This window comes from Carcharodon carcharias, chromosome 8 (assembly GCF_017639515.1).
Source record: "Carcharodon carcharias isolate sCarCar2 chromosome 8, sCarCar2.pri, whole genome shotgun sequence".
Taxonomy (NCBI): domain Eukaryota; kingdom Metazoa; phylum Chordata; class Chondrichthyes; order Lamniformes; family Lamnidae; genus Carcharodon; species Carcharodon carcharias.
The window spans coordinates 41,696,289-41,718,071 of NC_054474.1; the positions used below are offsets into that span (position 1 = coordinate 41,696,289).

Genomic DNA, 21,783 nt, shown 5'->3' on the forward strand with positions numbered 1-21,783 from the left:
TTTTGTAAGTGATAAAGTTATAGCCCATTCTGAACTGCACTGAGAGTTTTCAAAAACAAAAAGAAGTTCTTATAAAGGAGAAAAATATCTTAGTTACATAACACGGAAAACAGTCAGCAACAGGACTTTCTACTCACTTCGCTTTTACCAATAGCAGCCATGAAGGTCATGGGCGGAATTTTCCAGTCCTCTCCCGCAATGGGTTTAATGGCGGGTGGGTGGGAACAGTATTGCAGGAGCTCAAAAATTGGTTTCCCGCCAGCTCTGTTTGTCATGAAAGGGATTTTTTTTTTTTTAGTTTTTTTGTTATATGCTGCAGGTTTTTCTTTACTCTGCAGTTTTTCCTCTTGACTTTGCCAGCCAATTTTTTAAACTTTTTTTTACTGCAGCCATCTTCTAGCTGCCCTCTGGATGCTGACCCCCTGGGTCCACCACCTATTCTAAAATATAAGTACAGCTACTTTTTTGTATTTTTGTTCACCATCTTGTGAACTGTGTCACTCAGGTTCCTGCAATTTTCTGTGATGGACTTCCACTCACTCTGGTGGACTCCTCACTTCCAAGTCTATAGTGAAGCTTCTGCAAATTTTGATTGAAGTTTTCTTCTTAGGTGCACATCTCTCTAGTTTGACTTCAGCTGTTTTTAGTTTCTCATACCTTGGGATGCTGTTTTGGGTTCATAATTTGAAATGCTGCTGCCTTTCAGATCACCGCTAATGTGACATCTTTTAGGAGATCCCACCACTGCCAACCATGTTATAATATGGTGCCCAGTGGTATATCAATGGTGTGATCTTGAAACTTATATATTTAAAGAGGTTAACTTTTAATTATTAACAGATCCAAGGTATGATCATGCATAGGGCTGTTACCTCCATGGGGCTGGTTTCTATACTGTTCTCTCAGTCTATTACCATGTGACTCTATACATCATCCCATTGGCGGTGCTATTCTCCAGCCGCTTGCGCTACCAAACACCTTTACATTTATTGGCATGCAGGCGCATACAACATCATTCAACACCACCCACTCACTGCTGCACGTGGTATTCCAGCATCTGGTCACTGGAGGCCTCCACCTTTTCCTCATCTCCGCGAGGTGTCCCAGGCATTCTGGACCAGCCTGATTTCCCTCTGGCGGCATGGATGATCAGGTGAGGAAGTGATTCCAGGATGCAAATTAGTTTTGTGCTGGTCTCTGGCAGGAATTCCGACCCACCATGGCAGCTGGGAGTGGCAGAGCCTGCCATCATTTTACGCTGGAGGGAAACTGATTTTTGAGCTCTTGCCATACTGTTCCCACCCACCTGCCATTAAACCCACTGCGGGAGAGGACTGGAAAATTCCGCCCATGACCTTGATGGCTGCTATTGGTAAAAGCGAAGTGAGTAGGAAGTCCTGTTGCAGACTGTTTTCCGTGTTATGTAACTAAGATATTTTTCTCCTTTACAAGGTCTTCTTTTTGTTTTTGAAAAATCTCAGTGCAGTTCAGAGTGGGCTACAACTTTACCACTTACAAAATCATAACTGTTCACTGGTAAGTAAACTGCAGAAAAGTAGACTATTAGTCACCAAATAACACTCCTGCAATCGAAGTTAATTTGTATTTCTTGCGGAAAATTTTCTAGAAAAGAACTGTACCAGCCTATAGTGCTTTAGGCTTTTGTATATTGACATGTTTTAAAGGTGATTCTATGAATGGTTTCAGAACACATTTCTAAAAGACCAAGCTGAAGAAGAAAAAAGGAGATAATGTTCTTAAAAGTGACAAGAACTTACTGAGGATCAGCTACACCACAAGTCCTGATTTTCAGCTGATGTTTAATTGGAGCGCACTGCTTCCAACTGACAATCAAAGGGGCTTTTTAAATTCAACTATCAGCCTTCAAGGCAAGGCTCAAAAATGATGCATGAGTCCATCCACCTCTTATTTGCCATGGAGTGATAGGGGCATATTTTTTGGTTGATAGGATTGCTTTTGCCTTGATGGAATGTGAATGTGAAGTCGAGGAAATCAGGTGGGGATTACTTTTGCAGATTACTGCTCCTCCAACGCAATAATTGTCTGTCTAGCTTTTTAGACTGGCCAATGCACTGTATGCAAAATGCTAGAATTTGTGATTTTTAAAAATGCTAATGGGAGGAGTGCTTTATTCATTCTGTTTAATATCAGCGAGGGAATGGAACTTGGATCCCAATGGTAAAGGGCCAAAGCGATACTCCATGTAACCGTAGACCAATTAACCTAACATCGGTAGTAAATTGGCTTCTGGAGGCCATAGTATGGGATAAAATTAATATTTATCTGGATGTGGATTAATTAGTGCTGCATAGATTTGAAAAAGTTGAGTCATGTCCTACAAATTTATTGGAGTTCTTTGAGCAAATCATGGAATGTATTTCTAGAGGAAGTGCAGTAGATTTTGTGTATGTGAATTTCAAGAGCATTTGATAAAGTGCTGCATGGGAGGATTATTGACAAAATTAAGTTACTTGTTACCAAAATATACAAGGTAACATGGATAGGAAGTTGGTCGAAGGTCAGAAAATAGACAGAAATGATTAACCGATGTCTTCAAACTAGAAGCATGTAAACAGTGGTGCTAAGAGTGTTGGGACCATTGCTCTTCTTGATATAGAGGTATATAGATATATATGCATTTGCATATCATGATATTTCAGTTAGTGGTGACATGAATGAGTTTTATGTGCCAAGTGGCAACTTAATATCTGATGCAGCCATCTCTCAATCACTGATACCCATGGACTGTGTCATCTTGCCGCTGTCTAGAGAGCCTGTTCCTCTGCAATGGTCAACATGGCAATGACTGCAGGTCCATCCCTGGTTCTCTGCCTCTCCCTGGAATTCTGCTGTTCCTTCTCCTGAGATGAGAGAAAACAGAGAGTTATGAATGTGAGGAGTACAATGTGCATTGAAGATGGAATGAGAATATTTGTGGATGCATATGAGAAGGCAGAACTCTGCTGAAGGGTCATGAGGACTCGAAACGTCAACTCTTTTCTTCTCCACTGATGCTGCCAGACCTGCTGAGTTTTTCCAGGTAATTCTGTTTTTGTTTTGGATTTCCAGCATCTGCAGTTTTTTGTTTTTAGCAACTTGTACATCAAGTGCCTTGCACAGTTGCACAAGTTAGTGCCTCCATCTAGTGGGTGATGCTACTCTTTCCATGATGTATGGAAAGCTCTTGATTGTTTAGCATTAACAAAAAGATTAATACTTATGTGGCTTATACCAACTGGTAAGGCTTTCAAGGGAAGTCAGAAAATTAATTAACCAATTGAAGCACAGAGTCACTGCATTGTGTGGTTAATTTTTTTAAATGATGTTTTATGTTCATCAAGATGAGGGATGTTAGCACTGGGAAATGGAACAATTCATATTACAGGCATCTAATGTCAGTATAGAGCACTTCAAGTCACAAATGCCATGAGAAATTTCAGGTCAAGTAATGCTCCCTCTACTATTGAAAAGATGCTACAAAACTCTCATTTTGAATTGTAAACTGTCAACAGCAGTGTGAAATCTGACACCCTTTATGGAGAGGAGCTGTGTAATGTAATGGTATACATTTGGGCAATTGGTAGTACTCATACCTTGGAGTAAGGAAGGTTGTGGATTAATAAGTTTTCTGAAGCACTGGGGAATAGTGGGGATGGGGCAGGAGTCACTTTGAGGTAGAGTTTGCTCTGATGCACCTGGTTGTGGATGGCTAGAACCAAGTTAACCTTCTGTTGTAGACTTGGTAATCCAATGATCCAATGAGATCTTATTTAACTTAAATAGAACAATCCCTCTGCATCTGTCCTACAGCTCAGGACAGAATATTTCTCCATGCAAACTCTTGTCTATCATTCATCTTTTCACAGCACTCTGCTGCCTGACTGACTTTGTAATGTCTGTGGCTCCATTTTTTTCAAAGGTTGGATCAGTTTTTAGTCAGAACTGACAATCCCATTCTACCTCTCCAACAGCACAATCTACCAAATGTGGCAGTGACCCTAAGAAGTTCAAATTAATAACATTGTTGTAGCAACAATGAGTGTTAACAGCCACTTAAATATCAATTTACAGTATCTTTCATTGTCTCCAGATTTCAAATGGCCCACCTGAAATTCAGTACTTATCTGCAAGTTCTGTTGTCCTGTGAGTGCATCCATTTTACACATGCTTTAATATCCACACACATTAAAAAGAACTCATATTCAGATCCTTCCTATGGAAAAATGACCAAGAATTCTGGAAGCATGATCTACAAAGAAACATATCCTTCCAATCTAGAAAAGCTGGAAGAAATTGAACAAATAATTAAGGCATTGAAGCTGGCACAATAAATAATCAAATTTTAATTCTTATTGAAGGGTAAGTAAATAGAATGTTACACTCTTGGATGGGCAAGAATTATGGAGGGAAGTTATTATTATCAGGGGCAGCAGTAGCACCACGACAGCTGGTGGAATTTAAATTCAGTTAATAAATCTAAAGTTAGTCTCGGTAATAGTGACCATGAAACGATCGTCATAAGAACTCATCTGGGTCACTAATCCCTTTTAGGGAAGGAAATCTGCTATCCTTACCTGGTTTGGCCTATATGTGACTCCAGACCCAGAGCAATGTCTTGAATGCCCTCTGAAATGACCTAGCAATCCACTCAGTTGTATCAAACTGCTACAAAGTCTCCAAAAAAAAAATGAAACCAGACAGATCAGTCAGCATCAACGTAGGTACTGGAAGTGACAACGGCAAACCCAGCCCTGTTGACCCTGCAAAGTCCTCCTTACTAACATCTGGGGGCTTGTTGGGAGAGCTGCCCACAGTCTGACATAGTCATACTCACCGAATCATACCCTACAGACAATGTCCCAGATACTACCATTACCATCCCTGGGTATGACCTGTTCCGCTGACAGGACAGAGCTACCGGGGTGGTGGCATAGTGGTATACAGTCAAGAAGAAGTTGCCCTGGGAGTTCTCAACATTGACTCTGGACCCCATGACATCGCTTGGCATCAGTTCATCAAGGAAACCTGCTGCAGATTGCCACTAACTGCAACCCGCTCACTCTCCCACCTCAGCTGATGAATCAGTGCTCATGTTGAACTCCACTTGGACGAAGCACTGAGGTTGGCTGCGGCACAGAACGTACTCTGGGTGAAGGACTTCATTATCCATCACCACGAGTGGCTCAGTAGCACCACTACTGACCAAGTTGGCTGAGAGCCCTAAAGGGCATAGCTTCAAGAATGGGTCTGCGGCAGTTGGTAAGGGAACAAATAAAAGGGAAAAACCTATTTAACCTCATCCTCACAATCTACCTGCTGCAGATGCATCTGTCCACAACAATATTGGTATGAGTAACCACCTTGACCTAGTCCTTGTGGAGACAAGGTCCCGTCTTCACATTGACCATACCCTCCATCATATTGTGTGGCACTACCACCATGCTAAATGGGATAGATTTCAAATACATCTAGAAACTCAAAACTTAGCATCCATGAGGCGCTGTGGGCTATCAGCAGCAGCAGAATTGTAACAACCAAAATCTGCAACCTCGTGGACCGGCATCTCCCCCACTCTACCATTACTATCAAGCCAGGAGATCAACCCCTGTTCAGTTAAGAGTGCAAAAGGGCATGCCATGAGCTGCACCAGGCACACCTAAAAATGAGGTTTCAACCTGGTGAAGCTACAACACAGAAGTACTTGCATGCCAGTGAAAGTAGCATGCAATAGACAGAGCTAAGCAATACCGCAACCAATGGATCAGATCCAAGCCCTGCAGTTCTGTCACATCCAGTTGTGAATGTGGTGGACAATTAAACTACCAACTGGTGGAGGAGGGTCCACAAATATTCCCATCCATAATGATGGGGGAGACCAGCACATCAATGCAAAAGACAAGCATTTGCAACAATCTTCAGCCGGAAATGCCAAGTGGATGATCCATCTTGACCTCCTACTAAGGTCCCCAGCATCACAGATGCCAGTCTTCAGCCAATTCGATTCAGTCCACATGATATCAAGAAATAGCTTATGGCATTAGATACTGCAGAGGCCCTGACAACACTCAAGCAATAGTACTGAAGACTTGTGCTCCAGAATTAGCTGCATCCTTAGCCAAGCTTTTCCAGCCCAGCTACAACACAGGCATCTTCTCTGTAATGTGGAAAACTACCCAGGTATGTCCTGTCCACAAAAAGCAGGACAAATCCAACTCCAGCCAATGACCGCCCCATCAGCCTACACTAGATCATCAGCAAAGTGATGGAAGGGGTCATCGTCAGTGCTATCAAGTGGCACTTACTCAGCAATAACCTGCTCACTGATGGTCAGTTTCGGTCAAGTCTGGGCTACTCAGCTTCTGACCTCATTACAACTTTAGGCCAAACATTGACAAAACAGCTGAACTCAAGAGGTGTGGTGAGAGTGACTGCCCTTGACATTAAGGTAGCATTTGACCAAGTATGGCATCAAGGAGCCCAAGCAAAACGGGAGCAAATGGGAATCGGGGGAAAACTCTCCACTGGTTGGAGTCATACCTAGCACAAAGGAAGATGGTTGTGGTTGTTAGAAGTCAATCATTTCAGTCCCAGGAATCATTGCAGGAGTTCCTCAGGGTAGTGTCCTCAGCCCAACCATCTTCAGCTGCTTCATCAATGACCTCCCTTCCATCATAAGGTCAGAAGTCAGGATGTTCACTGATGATTGCGCAATGTTCAGCACCATTTATGACTCCTCAGATACTGAAGCAGCCTGTGCCCAAATGCAGCAAGATCTGGACAACATTCAAGCATGGACTGATAAGTGGAAAGTAACATTCCTGCCTCACAAATGCCAGGCAATGACCATCTCCAATAAGAGAGAATCCAACTATCTCCCCATGACATTCAATGGCAGTACTAATGCTGAATCCCCCTCTAACAACATCCTGAAGGTTACCATTGACCGGAAACTGAACTGGAACAGCCACATAAATACTGTGGCTAAAAGAGCAGGACAGAGGCTGGGAATTCTGCTGAGAATAACTCACCTACTGACTCCCCAAAGCCTGACTACTGTCTACAAGGCACAAGGCAGGAGTGTGATGGAATACCCTCCACTTGCCTGGATGAGTGCAGCTCAAACACTCAAGAATCTCAATACCATCCAGGACAAAGCAACCTGCTTGATTGGCACCCTATCTACCACCTTCAATATCCACTCCCTCCACCACTGATGCACAGTGGCACTAGTGTACACCATGTACAAGATGCACTGCAGGAATTCACCAAAGCTCCTTTGACAGCACCTTCCAAACCCACAACCTATATCATCTAGAAGGACAAGGACAGCAGCTAGATGGGAATACTACCACCTGCAAGTTCCCCTCCAAGTCACATACCATCCTGACTTGGAAGTATATCACCGTTCCTTCACTGTCACTGGGTCAAAATCCTGAAACTCCCTCCCTAAGAGCACTGCGAGTGTGTCTACATGACACGGACTGCAGTGGTTTAAGAAGGCAGCTCACCACCACCTTCTCAAGGGCAATTAGCGATGGACAATAAAAATGCTGGCCTTGTCAGCAACACCCACGTCCCATGAAAGAACAAAAAAAAGTGCTGGGAGCTGGGGGTGGGTGGAAGATGCACTGGAAGTGGAAGCAGGTGACAGCGCCAACATTTCATAATTTGTCATGCACCTTTGCGTTAAGGTGATGAGAGAGGACCTGTGTGCCAGGAGAGAAGACTTTGTATCTTCCCTTTAACCAGGGCCAACCAGGAGCTAGGACCATGTAGTTTTATCAGGCTAGCGAGATTCCCAAAGGTGCAGAGAAACATCACTACATGCATGGGGGTCTGCAGGCCCCACATATTAATAGGCATGTGCCACAACTGAAAGTGCTGCCACTCCTTGAACCTGCAGCATAGCTGTGGAAGGCTGCTGACTTTCATTGGGGGGTGGTGGGGGAAAGACTCGACTGTGACCTCGCCCAAGACCTCACCCTCCGGTGCGCTGGCGCTTGTGCTATCCTTTCCCCCGGCCTCGCTGCAGCCCAGTCATGCCCTTTTACTCATCATGTACAGATCCTACCTCTATTCTACCCTCTAAAGCAGTGTTCTTCATTGCAAGGCCCGCAAGCCAGTGGCAGCTCCCATTGACACTGTGTGCCTCCCCAACTCCATCCATCCATTTTCAGTGACCGCTTTATCTTCAGAGGGTGACCCGGAGCCCAATCCAGCATTATACAGTATTCCTATTTATTTTATTTTTAACATTAAAAGATGTGTACCGAGCCTATCAAAAGTCAGCCTTCTTTACCCATCACATTGACCACATGGTACAGTGTGCGGCAATAAGTATATCCAAGTATATGCATTATATAGTAACAGTTATATTACCATAGCAACCACCATAGAACTAGCAGAGTATTCAACCATTGATGATGTGTATTTTTTTGGCCCAAGTGAATTACATGTGTCTCTCTGTGACATTACATCAAAAATGAGTAGTAAGCAATGATAATTTAGTAGTTGAAGTGGCTCTCACCTTGCAGGTTTTTTGCTAAAGTGGCCCTTTGTTGAAAATTAGTGAAGATCACTGATCCAAAGTGTATTCTGTGCCATTATCTGAGCTGATGGCTGCGAATGGCTGTGCTTCTTTATCAAATATGCTCTTGCTCTCACCTTTCACAATGAGGCTGTACTGGCTGGTGTGGCAGCAGGTTTTGGGTATTTGAGAGCAGAAATGCAAAACGGAAGGGTTGGGGTGAGGGAAGCAGGTTGGGGGGAAAGCAAGAGGTCCATGGTTAAACCATTTGCAGCTTATACCTCATACCAGATAGCAGGAAGAAGCTGAGTGGAATTTGAGAGGTGCATAAGGTAGGAACATGCCACTGTCCTTTAAGTTCTCAGCAATGCCAGATGCAAAGGCCACAATCACTGCCAACTCAATAATTCACAGCACCATCTCCTCCAGACACTCAGAAGATGCAGGCCTGCCTATCCCCAATCAGTACTCTGCTTCTTCTTTCTGTTATGTGCAATCTTGTCCTGCAAGAGAGAGTGAAAAGTGTCAGTAAATATGCTGTAATATGTGTATGATGTGCTGTAATCTGAATAGCTGGAAGTACGTGGAAGCAGCAAGATGTGGCTATGAGGCTAACAGCATTGATAAGTGTGAGTACAGCATCTAAACATTAGGTATGATAAAGGTTGCTGATGGCTGATTGATGGGGCTGTTGTACAATGAGCAGCGCGAGAAGTTGGTGGTTTGGTGGATAAGAGATATCATTAGAAGATACATTAACTGACCTTGGTCACTGATTTGAAATTGTTGAACTTTTTCCGGCACTGCAACCAAGTCCTCGGGACTGGACTCCTGGAATTTCACATATGTGGACCCCTGCTCCCATTCCCTTCATAGGGTGTGCCTGGAGGGCTTTCTGACCCCCTGTAGAAACATGACTTCTGTCATCCTTTCAATCCCTAAACTAACCTTAAAGCACTCTCTCTGGCCTGTTGCTCTATCGATAGTGTTAATCCTTTCCTCAAAGCCTTTCACACACAGTTTCATCAGCTGCCCAAGGGCATCTCTCCTTTAAGAGGGACAGGCTGCCTTTAAGAAGTGCCAGCTAGCTGCAAGTTGTGTTAACCACGCACACACCTGGGCCCCAACTGAGGCCGGGATTTTCCGTCCCTGTAGCAGGCAGGACCCGCCGCGGGCAAGGCGGCGCCTCAGCCAGAATTGTGGTGGGACCGGAAGATTGTGGCGGCGGGGGGGTGCGGAAAATCCCGCCCTGCGTGTGCAGAGCTGGGTAGCACATCCCAATCATTGAGATGAGCAGGTAGGATGAAGTTTACATGCTACCTGCATCATCCCAACTAGGCATGGGGCAATTGTACATCATGATCCTTACATCCTCAATTGAAATTTAGCCCAATATATTTAAACTGAATCAGAATGAAGAGCAACAGTGACGAGACCATAAAATACATTGGAAAAAATAATTGGATGGGAAGAATGAGACATAGAAACTAATTCTTTATACATTCCATACACCTAACTAGAAATTAGTTACAGCAAAGGGAAAGACATTTACAGAGTACCAATTGAATTCTGAATGTAATAATTCGTGCAATTTCTATTCTGTAAAATAACTTCTTCATTGTAACTTGTTCTCCGGTGTATTTTTAATATTTTGTTAGCAAACAGAATTATGATATAACAGCTCAAAGAAATACAAAATTTCAATGAGAAATATTTAACACTTAAATTTTTTTTAAGCGTGTACACTGTTCTACCTTGAGATATTGCATCCTCATTTGTCTGGTGACACTGAAACCTCATGTCACTCTGAGAGCTGGGAATTCAGATTCCAATCAGCTGGGTAATGGATTGTAAATAACTTATTAAAAGGCTATGCATGATCTGAGATTCAAATTTGGCTCATGAGCTCATTTGCTGATGACCTGCCAGTTTGCACACTGGCAACATGCCTGTCCTCAGTGTGCATTCATATGGTAAGACAGAGACTCAACCCTTATTTTTTCACTGTTCTGCTCTCACTCTTATGTTTTATTTCATTTTAGTTATTTTTTTTGTTCCTTTAAGGCATTCACAGTCAATGTTAAGCATTGATCGCATTCCCCCACCACCCCCCACCCTCATCAGTTTATAGGTACACTCATATCCCGTTGTAAGTAGTCTCAAATAGCGTTGTTTTGTTATTAAGTAGTTAATAAATGACCACTGATTTATCTGTTGTGCGGACCAGTTACCCTATTACAAAGTAGATGTCCCCTGAAGGTTCCACAACGCGCTCAACTTGTACTCTAACCATTTGTCCCTCCCACCTTCCCCTGGCTCTGAGGCTACTCCTCACCTCAAGCCCACAATAGGCCTCAATGCGGATCTAGCTGAACATGCTCTTGGCTGTCGACAGGAAGCTGGAGGCCTAGCATGGGACACGAAGAAGAGTTATATGGACTTAAAGCATTAACTCTGTTTCTCTCTCCACAGATGCTGCCAGACCTGCTGAGTTTTTCCAACATTTTCTGTTTTTATTTCCGATTTCCAGCATCTGCAGTATTTTGCTTTTATGAAAGATTAGAAAACAGGTTTGAAATGTAAAAAGAGATAGAAATCAGACTTCTGTCTGAAGAGGAGGAGGAACATTGGACTTAATTTCATCCCCCATTCAACGCTTTTCCTTCTCTCCTCTTAAACGTCTAACAGCCAGTTGGTGAAGGAGGAGACCAGAGTCAATCTTTACTCAGTTTTAATCGCAAAGCAAAACATTATGAATGTATAGCACCTATCTCTACAAATCACCACCAGTGTCACTAAGCATCTCTTTATATATGTATAAGTAATTATCCAATGAGTACTCCATCTATATACATCTAAGCTTAATTTATATAATTAATATCTCCTTTCATCCGCACTTACTGCTCCCCTTTCTTCCCCTTCCGACTCTGACCCATTTACCCCCAAGTACTCCCTCCTCCACTGCCAGCCCTTTGCCTCATCCCATTTCTCCCTCCCCTCAAACCTACCTTGCACACTCCCTTCCCCATTCCTCACATTCCCTTTCCCTCCCTCTCTTGCACTTTTCTCTCTCTCCACCATTTCTTATTTGTTCCCTCACCTCACCTTCCCTACTCATTTCTCTCCTCTTGTTCCTTTTCTCTGAATCTCAATCATTTTTTTCTTCCACCCTCTGCCCCTGTTCATCTTCACTACCCCATTGTCCCACTTACATCTTCCCCCAATCATCTTCCACTCCCCAATATCCCTGTCGCCCTCCCCATCATTTCTCTGACTCCTCTTTCCCTTGCTTTTCTGACCTTTCCATTCCTCTTCACCCCCTCCCTGTACATCTTCAGCCCCTCCTAATTTTTCTTCAGCCCTTCCCATTCATCATCACCCCCTCCCTGTTTATCATCTTCTCCTTGTTCATCTTCACCCCAGTTCCTCTTCACTCTCTTTCCCCTCCTGTCCTTCCACAATCCCTTCCCTCTCCTTTCCTCACCATTTCCTTCTGCACTGTCACCCTCTACCTGCCAGCTAAATTTCAGCATGGCACACAGTCAAAGTGAGATTAAAAATGTCACCATGGGATCTCTTTTACCTGCTGACTCCAAGCAGGTTTCTGCCCCTGCAACAATACTGAAATGGCTCTAATCAATGTTCCCTACATACTGACTCCATCCCTCTCCCTGGCAACCGTCTGAGATTAAACCAGTCTGTTCACAACCTTCGTTCATATTTGATCCTGAGATAAGCTTCCAACCTCATTAGGGTTGCCAACTGTGATTAAATGTATTCCTGGAGGTTTCAGATAACTTGCCCTCACACTCCAGCCATTCATCAGCCAGCACATCCATCATTGTGATGCCGATTGGAAAGCAAATAGACTCATTAACCAATTGGACGATGCTTGACCGTCAGCCAAACAGCCTTTTTCCCCATTCTCAATAATTTTATATCTGATAACAAGAAGGGTTCAAAGAAATTTTTTAAAACTATCTTTTTCAATGTCCTTATGATATTTCTCCAGGGTTGCACATTGTACACTATCACTCAACTTTGCCCCTGTCTCAGCTAATCTGCTGCTGTAACCCTCATTCATGCTTTGGTTACCTCCACATTTGACTATACTAATGCACTCCTGGCTCGTCCCCCATATTCCACCCTCCTTAAACTTGAGCTCATCCAAAACTCTGCTGCCCATGTCTAAATCTGCACCAAGTCCTGTTCCCCTATCACCTCTGTGCATTGGCTCCCAGTCAAGCAACAGCTTGATTTTAAAATCTCATCATTGCTTTCAAATCCCTCCCTATCTCCGTACTCTCCTCCAACCCCACAAGCCTCCAAGATATCTGCATTCCTCTAATTCTGGCTTCTTAAGCATCCTCAATTTGAATTGCTCTACCATTGGTCACAGTGCCTTTCTCGGCCCCAGGCTCTGGAACACCCTCTCTACACCTTTCTGTCTCACATTCTTGTTTTCCTCCTTTAAGACACTCCTTAAAACCTTCCTCTTTGACCAAGCTTTTGGTCATCTGACCTAACATTTCCTTTTGTGGCTCAGTGTCATATTTTGTTCTAGGATACTCCTGCGAAACAGCTTGAGAAGTTTTATCACTTTATACTGCAATTGGCGACAGGCTAGCGATCCGTTCCAAGAGAAAGAAAAACCTCTCAGCTATGGAGAAAGACGTACATTCTTTGTGCGCCTCATGTCACTCTTGGTACGGGGAGAGAATCAAGGAGAAGAAGGCGTTAAATAAATACAAGCGTTTGACTGTTGGTCATGCCAGTTGTCCCCTTCGTCACAATGAAAGATGCAGTGACATTTAGGCCTCCGGGCGGCGGGGGGCGCCGGTGCCGGGAGTCGGGCTCTTTTCGCTTCCTTCCTGACTCCTGCCGTGCGACCCTTCCTCCCGGGATTGTGGCGGAGGTGGAGATTTGGTGCTTTTGTTGCCTTTGACCGTCAGGAATGGGCAGGGAATCCAGGTACAGATGAATGTGCGCCTTGCGGCGGCTGGTTAATGGCGGGCAGCGCGGTCGGAGGGGCGGTAGCGAGGGAGGCAGCCTGATGGAGTAGGCCCTGGTAGTCTCCCAGCTGGCCCGCTGCACCTACTCTTCACCCACCCCATGCGCTTTCGGAAACGATTCCCCACGGTCTCCTCCAGCAAACAAAAAAAAAAACCCTTAGATTATGTCAATTTCGGGGAATATTGCATTTGCCTCCTTCCATGTCTGGAATGAGTGTCCAAGGCGGGCGGGGGGCTCCACGTTTCTGACGTGTACTGATCAAGCTGATGTTAGCCACGGCAATGGGGAATGATAGTTGAACATGGTTTCCCTGAGTTCGGATAAAAACCTGGTGAGATTCCTGTACCAGGTAAAGAGTGCATGTATGTAGGTATCAAGTGAAACTAGGATTGGGAAAGGTGTGATATCCTTTGTGTTTGAAAAACCACTCATGGTTCACTTGTTCAGCTCCACAGACGAAACAACTTTGTAATTGTTTGTATTACCCTGTCAGCTGGGCCCACGTCTGAGTCACACGATTGTGGGTTCAAATCCAACTCCAGAACTTGAGCACAAAAATCTAAGATGATGTAATGCACTATTGAGGGAGCACTGCACTGTCAGGGGTGATGTCTTTTCGATGAGACACTAAACTGAGGACCTACCTGCTCTCTCAGGTGGATGCAAAAATTCCCATAGCACTATTTTAAAGAAGAGCATAGGGTGTCGTGGCTAATATTTGTCCCTCAATCAATATCATAGATTATGGTCATTATCACATAATTGTTTGTGCAAGCTTGCTATGTGCAAATTGGCTGCAGCAGTTCCTACATTACAATAGTGACTGCAATTCAAAAATATTTGATTGGCTGTAAAGTGCTTTTGGATTTTCTCTGGTGATGGAGATGCAAGTCTTTCTTTGGAGAGCTGTTTCTGTCTACTTGTAAGATGGCCCCAAAGTTGGGAAGTGGATAAAAATCAAGTAATAGTAGTTAGATGCTAAACCTGAGTTTAATTGCCTATAGATTATGGTAGATTTATAGAGGTTTAGCGATATGCGTCAGCAAAAGCCATGTTCAAATGGAAGGTTTGGAAGGGGAGCAAGTTTATTTTTGTATCTAGCTAACCTCCACGCGGGGATGTTCAGATGCATTACTAATTCAGCTTGCTAAGAAATAAATACAGATGCATTTTTGTTTAGTTTGTAATCAGGCTTTACTAGCTCCTTTCTTAGACTTTTGAGATTTTGATTACTTTGCATGACTTTTGATAAAGATGTATACATACATCAAAGGCATTGCTTGATTGGAGACATTAAAATAAACGTATTTAGAAACTAGAGAATTCAGAAATGGGTGACTATCAGCCCCTCGTTTGTATAGCGCTCAGCATTGAGTGATTTAATATCACTATCCTGTCGGTGCTAGAAAGGCGCTTCAAAAGCCTTAATTGTTAATTTCATGCATTTTAACTGAAACAAATTAAAACACTAAAACAACATATTCTGATTTTGCATTGGCCAATGGAGGGTATCACTGGCTGTGCAGGTTCCTGTTAGTCCACTTTCCCCTCCCCATTCCATACTTCTACCATATCTTCGAGTTTTCTTCTCTCATTCTCCAGAGCCATTTGTGTTGCCAGTCCATAGGAATCCATTGGTCAATCAAATGCCACATTGCACTCCCAGTTCTCCAAACATCTATCTTTTCATGGTCTAAGGGTTCAAGACCAAGTTTGCATGCCCGCATGCACACAGACATTTCGACAAACACATCACTGACAACCATGCTTCTCTACAGTGCTTCCAAACACTAAGATGTCTTGTTGCTCTTCTATTCCACTAACTATTCCTCAAACTGCAGGAGCTGCCACCCCTACTGTTAGCAAACTCTGGGACCCAATCCCAGTTCTGCCAAATCTCATGACCACTCTCCAAAAGCAAACTTTATGAAAGAGAAAATGTAAAATTCCATGTTATTAAAGTTGTTATATTGGCAAAATATAACTCCCGGTTTTCACTGGCAAGGCTGGGTAAAGCAGATTAATGTGTTGCTGGATAAATGGTAGAGGAGGGAAGGCTACAAATCATGTTTGACTGATTCAATACTTGTTACTTCCTCAAAGAATTCTAATGTGGATAAAGGGGAACCTGTGGTGTACTTGGATTTCCAAAAGGCATTTGATAAGGTGCCACATCTAAGGTTGCTACACAAAACAAGAGCTCATGGTGTAGATGGAAACATGAGCATGGATAGAAGATTGGTTAGCTAACAGGAAGCAGAGAGTAGGGATAAATGGATCTTTTTGAGTTGGCAATCTGTAACTAGTGGAGTGCCACAAGGATCAATGCTGAGGTGTTCTGTTGAAGAGTCATACGGACTCGAAACGTTAGCTGTGTTCCTCTCTGCAGATGCTGCCAGACCTGCTGAGTTTTTCCAGGTATTTTTATTTTTGTTTTGGATTTCCAGCATCTGCAGTTTTTTGCTTTTATTTATTATAATGCTGAGGCCTCAACCTTTTACAATCTGTATAAATTACTTGGATGAATGTGTAGTTGCTAAATTTGCACATGGCGCAAAGATAGGTAGGAAAGTAAATTGTGAGGAGGTCATAAAAAGCCTACAAAGGGATTTAGATAGGCTAAGTGAGTGGGCAAAAAAACGGCAGATAGAGTATAATGTGCGAAAATGTGAACTCGTCCAGTTTGGCAAGAAGAAGAGAAAAGCATTATATTATTTAAATGGAGAGAGATTGCAAAACCCTGTGGTACAAATGGATCTGGGTGTCCTAGTACATGAATCACAAACAGTTAGTGTACAGGTACAGCAAGTGATTAGGAAGGCAAATGGAATGTTGTTGTTTATTGCAAGGGAAATGCAATATAAAAGAAGGGAAGTTTTTCTACAATTGAGACCACAACTGGAATACTGTATACCGTTTTGGTCTCTTTACTTGGGAAAGGATATAATAACATTAGAAACAGTGCAGAAAAGGTTCACTTGAGGGTGGGGGAATTTTAACTAATTGGCAAGGGGAGGAAAACCAGGATAAAGTATCAGAGGAGAAACAAGACGCACAGAAAACTGGGAGAGACAAACAGTGTTAGAATAGCGGAATCCTGAAAGTGGTGGAATCAGGAGGGAGAAATGAAAAGCAGCCTAACAGAGGCTTGGAACCCATGTGCATAAATGCATGGAACATAACAATTATGGTTGATGAGCTGCAGGCACGAGCTGCCTTGTGGAGTGTATGATATAGTGTCAGTAACGGAGCGCTGGCTAATCCCAGGGCAGAAGTGGAAACTAAACGCTCCTGCTCACAGTGTATTCAAGAGAAATAGGGAAAGAAAAAAAGTAGGGGGAATATTATAACCCTTAAAAGGCTTGAGGGTTCAAACCAAATTATCTGATTAGGGTTGAGGAGCAGTTATGCTGCTGTGTGTATCCTACAGCCCATCAAACGGTATGAAGGCAAAGGGTGTTCAAATCTGCAAGCAAATTTCAGAAATTTGTGAAAACAATAAAATTGTAATATGAACTGGGGGAAAACAATATAATGGGTAAGGAGGTGGAGGAATTCTTGTTTGGATTTGTTAAAAGCATGTTGCATCTTACAATCATGATTAAGTTCTTAATTGAAATAATGTAGAGGCTTGATAAAGATCGTGCAATTGATGGTGATGACTTTTAAAAGGTTTTCATAAGGTGCCACAAAATTGACTTGTTAGCATAACTAAAATTTATGGAATTAAAGGGGCTATGGTAGTATAGACACAAAATTGGCTAAGGGACAGATAGCAAAGGGGTCATGGTGAACAATTGTTTTTCAGACTGAAGGAAGTTTACAGTGGTATCTCCCAGGGATAGTTATTAGGGTTGCAGTTCCTTTTGATATAAATGACTAGAACTTGGGTAAAAGATCAAAATTTGAAAGTTTGCAGATGACAGAAAATTTGGAAATGTATTTAAGCTTATGCATTTAGACTGATTAAATGGACAGAACCATAAGCAATTAAATTTAATGCAGAGAAGTGAGAGAATTTTAGAAGGAAGGATGAGTAGAGGAGATATAAATGAAATGGTACCACTTTAAAAAGCAGGAACAGGGAGATCTGAAGTTCATATACCCAAATCTTTGAAGATGACAGGGCGATTTGATAAGGCTTTTAAAAAAAAAATGTGTACAGGATCCTGGGGCTTGTAAATGCAAGCGTAGAGTACAAAAACGAAGAATGTACGCAAAAGTTTTATAAATCACTGACATTATACCATTGGAATGAATTGAAGCCCTTAAAGGGTAGAGGAGATTTACTAGAATAGGATTATGGGTGTGGCACTTCAGTTGTGAAGAGACCAGAGAACTTGGATTTTTCTCCTTAGAACAGAGAACGTTGAGGGAGAATTTAATAAAAGTGTTCAAAGTGTGAAAGATTTTAATAGCCTGGATAGAAGCTGCAAGATATTCGATAACCAGAGAACTTTGTTCTTTTGCCAATTATCTTAAAATCAGGGGTGGGGAATGGGTTCTCATGCAGGGAATTCTTATGATCTGAAATATGCTGTTTGAAAGGCTGGTGAATACAGATTCAATAGAAACTCTTGTAAGAAATTGGATAAACACTTGAAGCAGGAACATTTGTGAGGGTGTGGGAATAGAACAGTGGTGTGGGTCTAATTGGATAGTCCTTTCAAAGAGCTGATAAAGACATAATGGGTTGATTAACCTCTTGAGCTACAGGATTCTGTGATTCTATTTATTGCTCGCCCTAGATCCACTGGGAAGGCAGTGGGCCTTCATGAACCACTGCAGTTGTAGTGATTTGATGTAACTGGAGTGACTGACCAGATCACTTTAGAGGCCAGTTAAGAGTCACTTTGGTGTGGGACTGCAGGATGCACAGAATAACAGATTTACTTATCTAAAGCATTTAAGTAAACTATTGGGATGTTCCAACAGCTAGACTTTTACTGGTACAAGTTTCATATTTTGAGATTTTTAAAACGGAAATCAAATTTTCAGACTGCCATGATGGAATTTGAATGTATGTTCTCAGACTATTCATCCAGTAACTTAGCACCAGAAAGCAGAAAGTTTTGAGTTTCAGTTGAGATTTATTTCAGGAGGTGGCACCCTTTCTGCATAGATGACCCAAGGATGACCAAAGTTTTCTTCTTATCCGTATCTGTTTTGTGAAAGCTAAGGTTAATCTGCATTTCTCTAGGCATTATCGGAAGCGATCTGCATCGCGTGGGCGTTCTGGAAGTCGCTCCAGAAGTCGTTCACCCGCTGAGAAGCGGTCCAAACTCGGGGATATCAGAGGTCGCTCACGCAGCCGAGAACGTGACCGGAGAAGAGATCGTTCTCGTAGTCGAGACAGGAGACGGTCAAGATCACGGGAAAGGAAACGGCTCAGGTGAGGATGTTAATGTTTTGCAAAATGAGTAAACGGCGTTGTTTGTTCATTGTTGTGGGAAGGATCACCACAAACATTGTAAAAGCCTCAAAACTAATTTTCTTTGGAAGCCTTAAGTCACCATATATTTTAGTATTGACTGACTAAATGAGAAAGCTAGCTAATAGCTCGAGTCTAGACATTTTGGAACACAAAGAACAGTAGGAAACCTGAAATTAACTTGATGCTGACCACAGCAAAATATTGATGAACGGGGAAATATCCTGTTAGTGGATGCTAAATCCAATAGGCAACTTACTCTTATGATATACTCTCATTATTTACTTAACCATTTATTCCTCTTAAATTGCAACAAATATTTTTCTATTGCTTACTTGAGTTTTCCTTTTGGGTTTTTCCAGTTTAAGTAAAATGTTATCATTTGTACCCTTTATTTTAAATTTGACTATATATTTTCACTCAGTCACAGAAGTTGCAAAGTAGTTATTGAGTGACCTTTTGAACAGTAGCAGTAGTATGCATATACTGGGCATTGTGTACCTATACCATGGTATCCAGATTAAAAGACCCATTTATTAAATGTGTGCCTATCCCTTAATCTAATTTGACATGGTAACTAGGTGAGATAATAGCTATGTAAGTTATTATTGACTGACTTTTCAGTGTCTAGCATCATACTTTTATTTTGCTGCTATAAGTAAAATATTTGGATGCCAGATTCTGAAATAAAAACAGAAAGTGTTTGATTATTCCACTACATAAACCCATTAGATGTGAAATAATGGTTCATCTGTGCAATTTTGAGATAGTACATTGATTTGATTCATTGATACTTAGGTTGATGACCAATGATGGTGAAACTATAAATATGCATATATAATATAGTTACTAATTCTATAAGCTATAAAATTTGTTGTTGCTTGCTATCTTTTAGTGCATTGAATGTTAGCTGTTTAAGGGCTATGACAGGATTTTTAATAAGGCAGAGATACTCTTTAGTAGCTTAGTTTGCTTTAATTGTAATTTATGGTTGCTATAAATGTAGAAAATAAATTTCATAAATATGATTTAAAGCATGGGCACATTTTATAATATGCAGAGAAAGAAATACACAGGGTTACTGAAGTGAGCTGTTTTATCTACCCAATGACCCATTGTAATCCATACTATCTCTCTACTATTGCTGTTAATACTAACATTTTGGGATTCATTTTATTTGTACGAGAATGTTGGCTCACATTTCTGGAAGAAAATTCCTCTGTGAACAGCACCCTCCATTGAGAATATAATGAATATTTCAGTGTATGTTTTACTAGATTGTGGCATAGATTGCTGTTTAATTTGTGTCATTGCAGAGTACTTTGATCAGCGCTCTGTTGCTTTTTTAGTATAAAATGTTCTGGCACATTCATTATACTCAGTAAATATTGAAATAAACATAGTTTGCATGAATGTCGGGTTTCCCCATGCATTACTGTATACCCCCTCAGTCAAGGATTAAATGGGCTCCTTAAGTCTATGTAGTAGTGTAGAATGCACCTGATCTGTTTTCCACAACTGTGATCAATCTGTTATTGAACATGACGGATTAACGTTTATAGTGATTAAAATAACATCTGATGGACATGGGCTTGTGTTTGATGGTATTTAATAGATGATTCTTTCTTTTCTGCAGTAATTTTTTGGGGGTCAACTTATCTGATGTTCCATCCCTGACTAAGAGGTTGTTCGGCAACCAAACCAATGCCAATGTTGTTCTGAAGCTGGCTGTTACCAGAGCAGTGCCTGGTGATTGTCCCTCTGTTTCTTTTTGTTGTTCAGATGTTTTGGATTGTGGCGTGGCTATATGAATAGGATTCCATCGTTTTGGGAACCTAGAAAATATAAATATAAAATGTGCAATATAAATATGTGATTATTGTCCCTAATTAGTGGAACAGAAAGCAGCTGCACTGAGTCCCTGGAAAAACCATGAATTTTTAGTCCATTTTATATATTCCAATGCAAGATGTAAAGCTGAATATAACTTGGTTTTGACTGTATGATTTTCCACTTTCTTTCCAATTGTTTAATTTTATCTTACACAGAATACCACAGAGATGCAGAATGTCAGTGGTCATATCAAAGTGAGTAGATAGCAATTTAAACTTTAACCTAACATTAGGGCCTGGATTTAGCGGTTAGCTGACCGCTGACACCGAAGAAAGCTGCCCACAAAGATCCTGTGATCTCTGTGGCGTGGATTTCCCCTTCCCCAACGTCAGCCTTAATCTGGCGCCAAGTCAAGGGGATGTCCAGGCATCCAGCAACAGTGATGCCATCAAGGAGGGTAAGCAGCCAATCACATTGAAATATTCTCACAGACAGCAAATCAGGAAGTAAAGTATACTGATTATCCTTCACTTTTAATTAAAATTTGATAAAGCAAGATAAATGATTGGGAATTAAGGAAGAAGCTGAAATATAATGAATGTTTTTGAAACAAATTATTTTAAAAGTGAACTTTTTTTTACCGTAATGGAGAAATTTGACATTCCGAAAATATAGAATTAGTTTTCTGGGGTCAGTGAGGCAAATGTTTAGCAGTAATTATGAACTTAGTACGCTATTAGAAACCCAGTTACACCTATTTCCACAAGGTATATCTTTTTCAAGGGTTTTTACATTGAGATTGTTACCATACAAGGGCAAGTTCTCATCGGTTCAGTGATTTCTTTATGATTGCAGTCTGGGGGTTTTTAACGGTGCACACTATGGGCAGGCATAGAATCACTGACAGCAACTTCTGGATTTCGACATTTAACTGCACACATGCAATCTCCATAGGTTT

The 21,783-nt window shown here is 41.8% G+C and overlaps 1 protein-coding gene across 4 annotated transcripts in view; it reads left to right on the forward strand.

Moving 5' to 3' along the window:
• Positions 1 to 13,366: 13,366 nt before the first annotated feature.
• The window catches only part of ddx46 (DEAD (Asp-Glu-Ala-Asp) box polypeptide 46), a 69,487-nt gene continuing 61,070 nt past the window's right edge, over positions 13,367 to 21,783 (forward strand). For 2 of the 4 annotated variants that reach the window (XM_041193460.1, XM_041193461.1), the window contains exons 1-3: positions 13,367 to 13,519; positions 18,762 to 18,953; positions 21,041 to 21,079. In XM_041193460.1, the coding sequence (XP_041049394.1) occupies positions 13,503 to 13,519; positions 18,762 to 18,953; positions 21,041 to 21,079 (248 nt within the window). In that variant the 5' untranslated portion in view covers positions 13,367 to 13,502. The remainder of the gene's footprint in view (positions 13,520 to 18,761; positions 18,954 to 21,040; positions 21,080 to 21,783) is intronic. The other 2 variants (XM_041193462.1, XM_041193463.1) reach the window with 1 other exon arrangement.